Genomic DNA, 11,481 nt, shown 5'->3' on the forward strand with positions numbered 1-11,481 from the left:
CAAACTTGCAAAGTGGGGCTAACCTTTTGCGTCGGTGCAAAAACACAGACCGCTTGATTTTCCGCCAGTAATTAACTTTTTCACCAAATTTTACCTGCTATAGATTGCAGAGCGCAAGACAAATTGTTTGCTACCATTTGCACGTTAAAACTGGCAAAACTCGATGTGTTATGATGTTTTAAATGGGTGGGGCTAACCTTTTGCGTCAGGCTGTATGCAGCTGTTTTTTTCAGTGGTGAGGCTCACTTCTACATTTCTGGCTGAGTCAACAAGCAAAACTTTCGTTATTGGTGTGGTGTAAATCCATGTGAGCTTCACCAGTAGCCACTTAACTGTGAGAGAGTTACGGTTGGGTGTGCGATGTTGGTAAGGGGAATAATTGGTCCTTATTTTTTTTAAAGAAAACGAACACACAGTTACCGTTAATGGAGCTCATTACAGGAACATGATTGAGGAATTTTTTCTTCCTAGACTCGAAAAAATTAACGTTAGGAACATGTGGTTTCAGCAAGATGGAGCCACAGCACACACCCACAGCATTAGACTCAATGAATTTGTTGCGACAACATTTCCCCGTCCGCCTCATCTCTCTCAGCGGTGATCGCCAATGGCCGCCACGCTCTCCAGATTTCACTCCATGCAATTTATTTTTATGGGGTTATTTGAAATCTCTGGTTTATGTTGATTGACCATGGACCATAGCACACCTCAAGAACAACATTCGTAACGCTATTGCCAACATACCAATTGATATACTGCAAAGAGTGGACACAAATTTGAAAAAACCGACTTCATCAATGTATGCGCAATGAGGGTTGCCATTTATCAAATGTCATTTTCAAGACTGTATGAAAAAAAATGGAAAATTGTATTCTTAAATAAAAAAATGGTAAACAGTCATTGAAGTACTTTTGTTTTTATTGACCTTTCAAATAAGTAAGTTTCTATGGGGCACTTTGTAGTTTGCCTGACAGACTTATTTTCTCTTCTGTTGTGCAAGGAAACTTTTTCCAAGACAAGTTCTTTGATAAACAATACCATTCAAAAGCATTTTGGTGTAACTCTTGCATCCACCTCAATGAATAGTATCATTCTGAATTCATCTCTTACAGCTACTGTGCAAACTTGAGTTACTTAGCTCTCAATGTATTAGTGCTATCTCCTAGTTATGATGCAGTTTTCTCTAATGATAAAGATCTTGGCTCTTGTCCAAGTGTAGATGGCAAGTTCAAACTTGTTTCAGATTTTGACATGTCTCGAGAGGATGAAGTGGGTTGTGAGTGGGTACCATCAAACGGAGTAATAAGGGTCGGTTTTGAGCGTTTTTTGTTAATAACTTCTTACTATGAAACATTTCATAAACAGGTTTAGGCTCATTTTATAGCTCTTTGCGAGGGCTATCGAATGACATCTTCAAAAAAATTCCATATGCTATTCGTAAGGTGCCAGACGCAAAATAAAACCGTCCCCGAATTACCCCTGGGAACAGGGTAATCAGGGACACTTGAAATAAAATTCAATTTTGAAATGTTTGAAGCATGCGGAGTGTACTCATCCATTACTAACAGTACTTTGAAGTCCTCCTCTTCCTTTGTAGATGATGTAGATGTAGAATAAAGGACATTTCTGTGTTTTTTACTTGTTTATCCTTTATTGATATATCACCATATTCATTCATTACTGTACCATTATTGATATGATATTACCATATCCATAAACATGCCATTGAGTATTTACAACAACCTTGTCCACTGCAAGCTTCATATCAGCAGCCGTATAGCATTTCTTCTGTATCTGTAAGTTTACAGGACGGCTTGTAATATCACACCATTTTTATTGGGTTAAGTGAATTCACTACCCTATAAAAAAAGATTGTAAAAAACACACCTGAAACGGAAATGAATGTTTTAGAAACAACATCATATATTTTGGGGCAATAAAACATAGTTTAGGTGAGGGTGAGGCAAACTCCCGCGGGTGAGGCAAACACGTCACCTACTTCTACTTGATAGGTTGGCAACAATCTACTTGGGAAGTGAATAATGATGAGACTAAAATTGATCTTCTATTACTGACAAATGAAATGGAATTTAGATTACAGTTCAATTAAATGGCTCTTGGTTACGAAATGAATAAGAGTGGTGCATAACTGAGTGAAGAATGGCCTAGTATAGGAGCATGGAACTAACGTGCATAGGAGTTAAGGAACTAAGGAGAATAGAAAACATGGAGCGTAGGAGCATGGACTAACGTACATAGGAGCATGGAACTAACATGCCTAGGAGCATGGACAATATGCATATGTGATCTGCCATAAAAGAAAGTAAAACTTATTAATTTTATGCATCACAGCCCTAGGACTATAAAATAAAGAATTGGATTAAATATGAACAAGCATTAATTAACAAGCAGAAAAACAGTAATAATCAAGAACCTTAATAATGACTTCTTAGAGCAACTGTGTGGCTTATGGCTGCAGAAAAAGTAATCAAGCAAACTTATATTGCAGCAAACAGCTTAATGAAGAATTAATGAACATCAAAATATATAGCTTGCAGAATTAAAACACACTGAACACAATCAATAGAAAATCAGAGAACAAAGTGAAACCACAAAAATATAAACAACCATTTGTAATATAACATCAATTAAGCAATAAAATGAATATATGCAATAAACAATCACTCACTTCCTCTCAAGTGGTGAGTTAGCTTAGGTTCCCATACTGGTGCAGTTATTCATTGGGATTTTGCATTAGGATTATGCTTGGCTTTGGAATTTACTTTACATTAAACATTTTATATCCTTGTCTGGACTAGAGAGAAAAACAGAAAAAGAAAAATTACATTAACAGTTACATAATGAGAAAACACAGCACAGACATTAAATAAACGAGCATGAAAGCCAAAGGGTTTGGCTAGAAAGCTACATAGCTCCCCCTGCAACAACATTCTGTGCACAATTTTGTAATGACCAATAATGCATTAATTTTTTGACGAGTGAAATTTTTTTGTTGAGCGAGGTAAATGTGATCAAAATTCTTTGTTGTTAATCAATATTTTTGTTAACTGGAGCCTTTGCTAACTGAGGTTAAATTGTAAATGCATTTTTAGGGGTTTCTCTTATTACTCTGGGGGGTGTCCCTTATTACCCTGGGGGGTGTCCCTTATTACCCTGTCGTTCGGAAATGGCTGCCAATTTTTTTAATGAGGTTGGCAAATTTTGTCAACCACGTTTTCAAGTCAACACCTGTGTGCAACTTTTATGTAAGTAAAATTTTTTAATATGGCGAATATTTTTTTTTTGCTCCAGACTTTAGTAGAGGTGCTCTTCAGCAATTTTTTAGAGATAGTAAATGTATGATTTCTTAACTTGCTTTATACATAATAGATAGTAAAAATGTTGAAGTTTATGCCACTATTTTTAGCTTTGCAATATTTTGATTAGTTTAGCTGCTACAACATTTCTACTAAATGTGGGATGCACGTTTGGGGCGTACAATTTGTATGAACATACCTGAAACAGAGAGGAGTATTTTAGTGACAACCATAATTTTTTTGGAGAAATAACCTTGTTTAATACATCCAGATTAATTACTTTTAATTCTATGTTGCCCAGTGTGCAATTCTATCTATGACATTCTATGGATAATTTAGTGATGACCAATGATGCATTAATTTTCTGTTGAGTGATATTCTTCTGATATTGATATTCTTTCTTTCTTGCTTTTCTGAGCAAGGTTAATGTAATCAAAATACTTTGTTGTTGATCAAATTTTTTCAATAACTGGAGCCTTTGTGAACCAAAGTTCTACCTACTGTGAAATGGGGTTACTTTGACCGGCGGGGTAACTTTGACCACTTTTTGTTTTTTAACAAAAACCCCCAAAACTCAAAAATGATTTGACATAGAAAAATTTGTCAATGGCCATCAAAGGCCTAATACTGGGGCTACGTAACACAATAGAAAGATTTAAAAAGTTTGCATATCTAATAGGTTAAAAAATTAATAATGTGACCCAGGAAAAAGAGCTATTATTTAAAGCCTGTCTGAGTATCCCCTCCAATTTTTTTATTTTTGTAAATAATAATTTTTGGTAAAATAACTCCAGGTTTTGATGCATTGTAGTAGAACTCTTCTAGTTACATATGCAAAAGACAAATTTTAGGAAAGTGTCATGGTTTGCAAATGAGGAGCGCCGCCCCCCAATGGGGGAACTTTGACCACCTGATGGCAGCCATGACGGGGTAACATTGACCAGCTTGGAAATTAAGTTAAAATGACCATAGGTACCTATATAACATATTTTATGTTTGATACACCTATTAATGTTTTTTTCTTTATGTTTCAGACTCTACAGAGTCTTATATATGGTAATTTTAACTTAATTTCCAAACCGGTCAATGTTACCCGATCATGGCTGCCATTAGGTGGTCACATTTTGCCCATTGGGGGGTGGCGCCCCCCATTTGCAAACTATGACACTTTCCTAAAATCTGTCTATAGCATATGTAACTAGAAGAGATCATTCACCACAACCTGGAGTTATTTGGAGTTATTTTACCAAAAAATGAAATTGATTTTACCACCCGGTCAAAGAAACCCCAAGAGCTGGGGTAACAAAGACCATCACTTTTTTTGAAATTACATTAAAACTATGAGAGGCAGGAGCCAGCAATTTATGGTGAGTAAAGCTAGAGTATAGACCTGTATTTTGCATGTTTCAATTTAAGTTTAACTTATCTAGTAAAAAAATGGCATGGTTTTGAAAAAAAAGTGGTCAAAGTTACCCCATTTTACGGTACTGTAAATGTGTTTTTAGGGGTGTCCTGTATTACCCTAGGTGGTGTCCTATATTGCCTCAATATTTGTGTATATTGGCATTACTGTATAGCTTATAGGTATATATAGGATGTGACTGCTCTTTGTCCAGATTGTTGCTGTTCACCTTAAATTCATTCTTAAACCTTGATCCTTTAGAGACAAGCCCACAAGTGTTTTGTTTTTGTGAAGTATAAACACACTCACTGTCTCACATTGATAGACATCCAGGGTTGCTGCCCAGGCTGGACCTTTAGTAGAGCCCACAATCTCATGTCATGCATGTCAGTAGTATTAAGCTGGGATGAAATATGCATAGGTATATTGCTCAAACAAATTTCCTACATTATTTATCATTGATTGTACTTTCTAGCAGCAGCAGTCTCTTAACATGCCTGCTCTCTACAGTGTCAGTCTTATCTCTGGCTTTTTGCCCACAGTTGCATGAATCCAAAGCTGTATCCTGTCGAGGGGCTACCTTGGACAAGTCTCCAGAGCTCCTTCAACTTGTAAAAAGAAGAAGAGAACTAATTAACTAAATTTGGACTCTAGAGTTCTGAGGAATTGCTTTTAACTTCGCTGACAAATTATTTTTTCAGAGTTTTTAAAACCTTAATGTAGTAACTTACACTCTAGACTTGAAAATAGGATAGTTCTTTGATCTTCCTCTTTATGTTAGTAAGTAGAGATCCTAATTGTATCAAAGTCAGCACAGCATTAGCCTTTAGTCTTAACAGTCAACGTACATAGTTGAAATGTCCACGGTTGCAGTGGATGCCAATGGCTGTCTCTTATACACATCTAGATGTGTATAAGAGACAGAATCCATATACTGTCACGGTTCCGAATACATGGCATACAAGGTAATAACAATGGAACAGGGAAGGATGATGACACAGTTTATGTAAGCGTAGCGTATTAACGATAGGTTTACGGATACACTTGATAGAAGTTACAGGATGGAAGCACAGTATGTGCAGCACTTTCGGAGAAGGAATATAACGACACTGCGTGCTAGAATGAGTGCCGGAGTCTAGAGTCAACTGCATGACTGCAGCTGAAGGNATCTGCAACGTGCACAACACAAATAAGTTTTGTAATTGGTCAACCCTCATTATCATTGTCAATCTAGTTATTTACTTGCTTTCCATCATTAAGATTTCATCATATTTATAGCTTTGCACCCTTAGAATATTTATGGTATATTGTTTCTGATAGAATTGTGATATCTGTAGTGAATTAATTCAATATATATCTGCACTTTTGCCTAACTGCACAACTCGTAATTTGTTTGACTCTAGTGAAATGATTTATAAGTATAATTAGACTGCCATTGCTATCTGCATGGCTTAAACCTAGTGATGATGTACTGTTCGATAGCAGCCAATGATGCTGATATTGTTGTATGTATGCATTAAACTCAGTGATGTTGCACTGTTCCATAGCAACGATGCTGATATTGTTGTTTGTATGCATTAAACTCAGTGATGTTGCATTGTTCCATAGCAGCCAACGATGCTGATATTGTTGTTTGTATGCTTTAAACTCACTGATGTTGCATTGTTCCATAGCAGCCAACGATGCTGATATTGTTGTTTGTATGCATTAAACTCAGTGATGTTGCATTGTTCCATAGCAGCCAACGATGCTGATATTGTTGTTTGTATGCTTTAAACTCACTGATGTTGCATTGTTCCATAGCAGCCAATGATGCTGATATTGTTGTTTGTATGCATTAAACTCACTGATGTTGCATTGTCCCAGGACGGCCATGCTGCAGAGAAGCAGCAAAGTTCGTGTCGTGAAGTCTCGCTTCAGGGACGCTGCTGCTAGAGCTGCAGTCAACAACCGTTCATCTTGTGAAGCATCGAGCCAGAAGAATTCCAGTGCGTCAAATGAACTTATCCAGGACACCCTGCTGGGCAACTACAATAACTCAACTAATGCAGGCTCTGGAACAAAGCCCAAAATAAAATCAATTGGGAACAAAAAACATATCTCTACTAATACTGCAAGAACTTTAATAAAAACCCATACATTTGGTAGCTCCTTGGCACTGAGTAAACCAAGTGTTAGTAAAATATTGTCAGCCAGCAATACCAGTGGAGGTTCATCTTTTTCAAAAAGCAGTGCAAATTTGTCTGGTGATGTAAAAGCTATAGATTCTAAAAAGCTGTCGTCTAAAACAGCATCACCCTGTAAATATAAGTATAATATCAACAAGTGTCCTGTGAATAGAAAAGAAAATGTTACTCCGAGTAAGGCCAAGGCTTCCAGTAGAATTTACTCATCTTCCAGGTAATGAAAGCATGCACTCATAATACTGGGGTTGATATAATATATTATCACTGAAGTAGGTTCATTTCATTTGTGCAACTTTACTTAGACATGGTAGATTGTTTGCATGAAACATTCCAACATTATTTTTTTTGTATCTGTTGGGTAGGTATTGAAAGAAGAGTTTTTGGGAAATGAACTAAAGCTTTGAATATTTTTATAAAAATGTCAAAATGCTCATCACAACTTTCTCTGGTTGACCTCATTTTTCCGAATTCTGTTGCAACCAACAGTTCCTCCTAAACAATTTTGTGATTCTTGTACCAATAATGATACTCAAATTCAATCTTTGAATTAACTTATTTGCCACTGCAGCAGCTCAGCAATGATGTACCTACCTATAGGTGCCAACTCAAACTCGGTTTCTATGGATACATGTGCCAGTTATGCATTTTGCAGTTATTAAATTTTTCATGTTTGAAATTCTGATGTCATTTTTCAGTTATTTATTGTATGCAGCTTGTTAATTCCTGGTATAAAAACTTACAATCATAGTGCAAGAATAGCAATATTTGATTTATTAGTGTAATTTTCAATTACAGGAATTTTTGAGTGTAATTGTGAACATGCTTATTATTTATCATCCTTTCGTTCAAATGTATTTACCTAGTAAAACAAGTAAACTACTGTTATTTACTGTCTTATTTATAGTGTAAACTGTGCAGCAGAGCAGCTAGCAAGCTACACTCGACTGCTGTGAATGCCACAATTCTCAACACCACCCTTCAAACTGCCAACACTCCACATTTCAGGTACATAATATGCTCTTATGCTTATGTTTTAGGCAGGTTTCATTAAAGACCAGAGAATTTCTTTTATTGACGATTTTCAGCCCAAATTTCGTAACTCAATGCATTTTTAACTTGATAATAAATGATTGGAATATTTGAAACGTTAATGAAATAAAAATTGTCGTTAACCTCGTTAACAAAAAAATAATTGTTAACAAAATTCTGACAACCTATACTACGTAAAAGGGGGTTACTTTGACCATTTTTTTTAAATGATGCAATTTTTTTACTAGGTAAATTAAACTTAAATTGAAACACGCAAAATACAGGTCTATACTCTAGGTTCACTCACCATAAATTTCTGGCTCTTGCCTTTCAAAAAAAAAATTGGAGGGGATTCTATGACAGGCTTTAAATAATAGCTCTTTTTCATGGGTCACAGTTTTCATTTTTTAACCTATTAGATATGCAAACTTTTTTAATCTCTCTATTGTGTTACATAGCCTCAGTATTAGGCCTTTAATGCCCATTGACAAAATTTTTCTATGTCAAATAGTTTTTGAGTTTTGGGGGTTTTTGTTAAAAAAATTAAAAGTGGTCAAACTAACCCCGGGAGTCAAAGTAACCCCCTTTTATGGTAATTATTCTTATCTAATAACATAATCTCAATAACTCTAATCTCTAATAACATCTAATCATCTCTAATAACATCTAAATCTAATCTCTAATAACATAATAATCTCAATACTCATAATGACTCTGATCTCTAAAGCTGGAGTAACTTTTTGAAGCAAGAGACTGGATCAATTATTTATTAACATCAAATTATTTTAGGTTTGTTATATGAATGTCTGAAAGCAGCTCAACGGTTCTGAGTCAACGAGGTCGTGGATTTATATTATATGAATATCTATAAGCAGCTCAACGGTTCTGAGCCAACGAGGTCGTGGATTTTATGTTTTTATATGGATACCTTAAAGCAGCTCAACGGATCTGAGTCAACGAGGTCGTGGATTTATATTATATGAATATCTATAAGCAGCTCAACGGTTCTGAGTCAACGTGGTCGTGGATTTTCGCCCAACTTGCCCGACCTGCCTGACATATCAGCCATCAAGCTCGACCTTGGTAACAACAGCGGCAAAAGCTCCATGGTCTCTGATCCTGATGTGTCTTGTGAACCTCCCATCACGCGTTTCACTGTCCCCAGCCCCTCCAATGATGCTAATGATGATGAAGTCGGACAGGTTATTACTAACAACTTCAAACTCTGAATGAAAATAAATTTGGTTTTTCCATGTTCAATAGTGTGCTTCATGAAAAAGTAAAATTGGTAAACAATTTGTTTCTAATGACTTGAATTTTGTAAAAAATCCTTATGTGCTCAGGAGTACATGATTATTGTACTCTCTCTATATACTATACTTCTCATTCACTCAAATAAAATTTTTTGAGCTATTGAATGTTATTGAACCTGGCTGAATGTATCTCATGTGAGAATTAATAACAAGATTTCCTGACCAAGTTTCATTTGACAGTTAACACAAGTGTCAGCTGAAGACCTGGAGCTGAGTTATCTGCAATACCTGACGTGGTGTCATGTGAACGCCGCTGCTAGTGCCGCTCATCATTCTGTTGTCCAGCCCGCCTTGGTAACTTTATTCCAGTCCCTCCAAACACCTTTACTATATCAGCAACTCCTCTTAACACACACCAAGATCACCACTAGCATGCATGACCATTTTTCTATGGAAAGAATTACCATATAAATGTCAATTGTATTCATAGTCACCATCACTAGACAAGAGGTTGAAAAGATGGACTTATACTGCCTGTCTGTTTACTCAGATCAGTAGGTATTGAAACTATGAATATATATATAAATATGCATTGACCCATAATTTTGGTTGTTATATGGCATGTTATCCACTTTTGTAATAGGTATGGCTTGTTATCCAGGGTTGTCATACAGCTTGTTATCCAGGGTTGTCATACAGCTTGTTATCCACGGTTGTTTTATGGCTTGTTATCCAGGGTTGTTATACGGCTTGTTATCTAGGGTTGTTATATGGCTTGTTATCCAGGCTTGTTATAGGGCTTGTTATCCAGGGTTGTTACATGGCTTTTTATCCACGGTTGTTTTATGGCTTGTTATCCAGGGATGTTATACGGCTTGTTATCCAGGGTTGTCATACAGCATGTTACCCAGGGTTGTCATACGGCTTGTTATCCAGGGTTGTCATACGGCTTGTTATCCAGGGTTGTCATATGGCTTGTTATCCAGGGTTGTCATAAAACTGTACAATCACTTTCCTTTCCAAGTCCAGTTCTAGGGCATGGGAAGAAAACACATAAAGATGAAGATATGGAGGCAAAAGTGAATTCAACTAAAAAGATTGGTCGACCAAATACTTGTCAAAGAAATAAAAAATAGCTCATATTCTCCTTGATCTGATGTCCTTATCTGTAGTAACATTGAATAGTAATAGTACCGTGAAATGGGGTAATAAGGGATGATTTTAAGCATTTTCTCTTAATAACTTCTTACCATGAAACATTTCATAAATGAGTTTGAGTTCATTTGAAAGGTCTGTGAGGACTATTGTCTGGCATCTCAAAAAAGTTCCATATAATATTTGTATTATGTGGAACTGCAAAATAAAAGCATCCTGAATTACCCCTGGGAACAGGTTAATTCAAGACACTTGAAATAAAGTTTGATTTTAAAATGTTTGAAGCATGCAGAAGGTACTCATTCACTACCAACAGTTCTCTGGAGTACTCCTCTTCTTTTGTAGATGATGTAGATGTTTTCTGTGATTTATATGTGCTTTCTTTTACTGATATGATATTACCATATCCATACATTGCCATTATATTTGTGTGATATTACCATATCCATGGACATACTATTGGGCATTTACAACAAACTTGTAACATGACAATGTGCAGCCTATAGCATTTCCCCTGTATCTGTAAGCTTACAGGGCTGGGCTTGTAATTTTGCATCATTTTAATTGGGTAAAGTGAATTCACTATAACAAAAAAAAGATCGTATAATTCGTATGAACATACCGTACCTGAAACAGAAAGGAGTATTTTAGTGACAACCATCATCTTTTTGGTGAAATAACCTTGTTTAATGCATTCAGGTTAATTACTTTCAATTCTATGTTGCACAGTGCGTAATTCTATCCATGATATTCTATGGACAATTTAGTGATGACCAATGATGCATTCATTTTCTGTTGAGTGATATTCTCTTGCTGAGCAAGGTTAATGTAATCAAAATTCTTTGTTGTTGATCGATTTTTTTCATTAACTGGAACCTTTGTTAACCTAAGTTCTACTGTAAATGTGTTTCTAGTGGTGTCCTGTATCACCCTAGGTGGTGTCCTATATTGCCTCAATATTTGTGTATATAGGCATATAGTCATATACCATACATTGGTATAGCTTATATGTATATATAGGATGTAACTGCTCATTGTACAGATTGTTGCTGTTCACCTTAAATTCATTCTTAAACCTTGATCCTTCAGAGACAATCCCACAAGTGTTTTGTTTTTGTGAAGTATAAACACACTCACTG

General features: G+C 35.9%; 1 protein-coding gene across 1 annotated transcript; it reads left to right on the top strand.

Moving 5' to 3' along the window:
- Positions 1 to 4,661: 4,661 nt before the first annotated feature.
- On the top strand, positions 4,662 to 9,541 carry LOC108671694 (the record flags this gene model as incomplete). The annotated part of the gene is made up of 5 exons (XM_018159263.2): positions 4,662 to 4,684; positions 6,586 to 7,119; positions 7,824 to 7,910; positions 8,932 to 9,136; positions 9,428 to 9,541. Coding segments are annotated over exons 2-5 (933 nt in total), but the record flags the coding sequence as incomplete, so codon positions are not given.
- Positions 9,542 to 11,481: the final 1,940 nt, after the last annotated feature.

This window comes from Hyalella azteca, unplaced genomic scaffold (assembly GCF_000764305.2).
Source record: "Hyalella azteca isolate HAZT.00-mixed unplaced genomic scaffold, Hazt_2.0.2 contig6247, whole genome shotgun sequence".
Taxonomy (NCBI): domain Eukaryota; kingdom Metazoa; phylum Arthropoda; class Malacostraca; order Amphipoda; family Hyalellidae; genus Hyalella; species Hyalella azteca.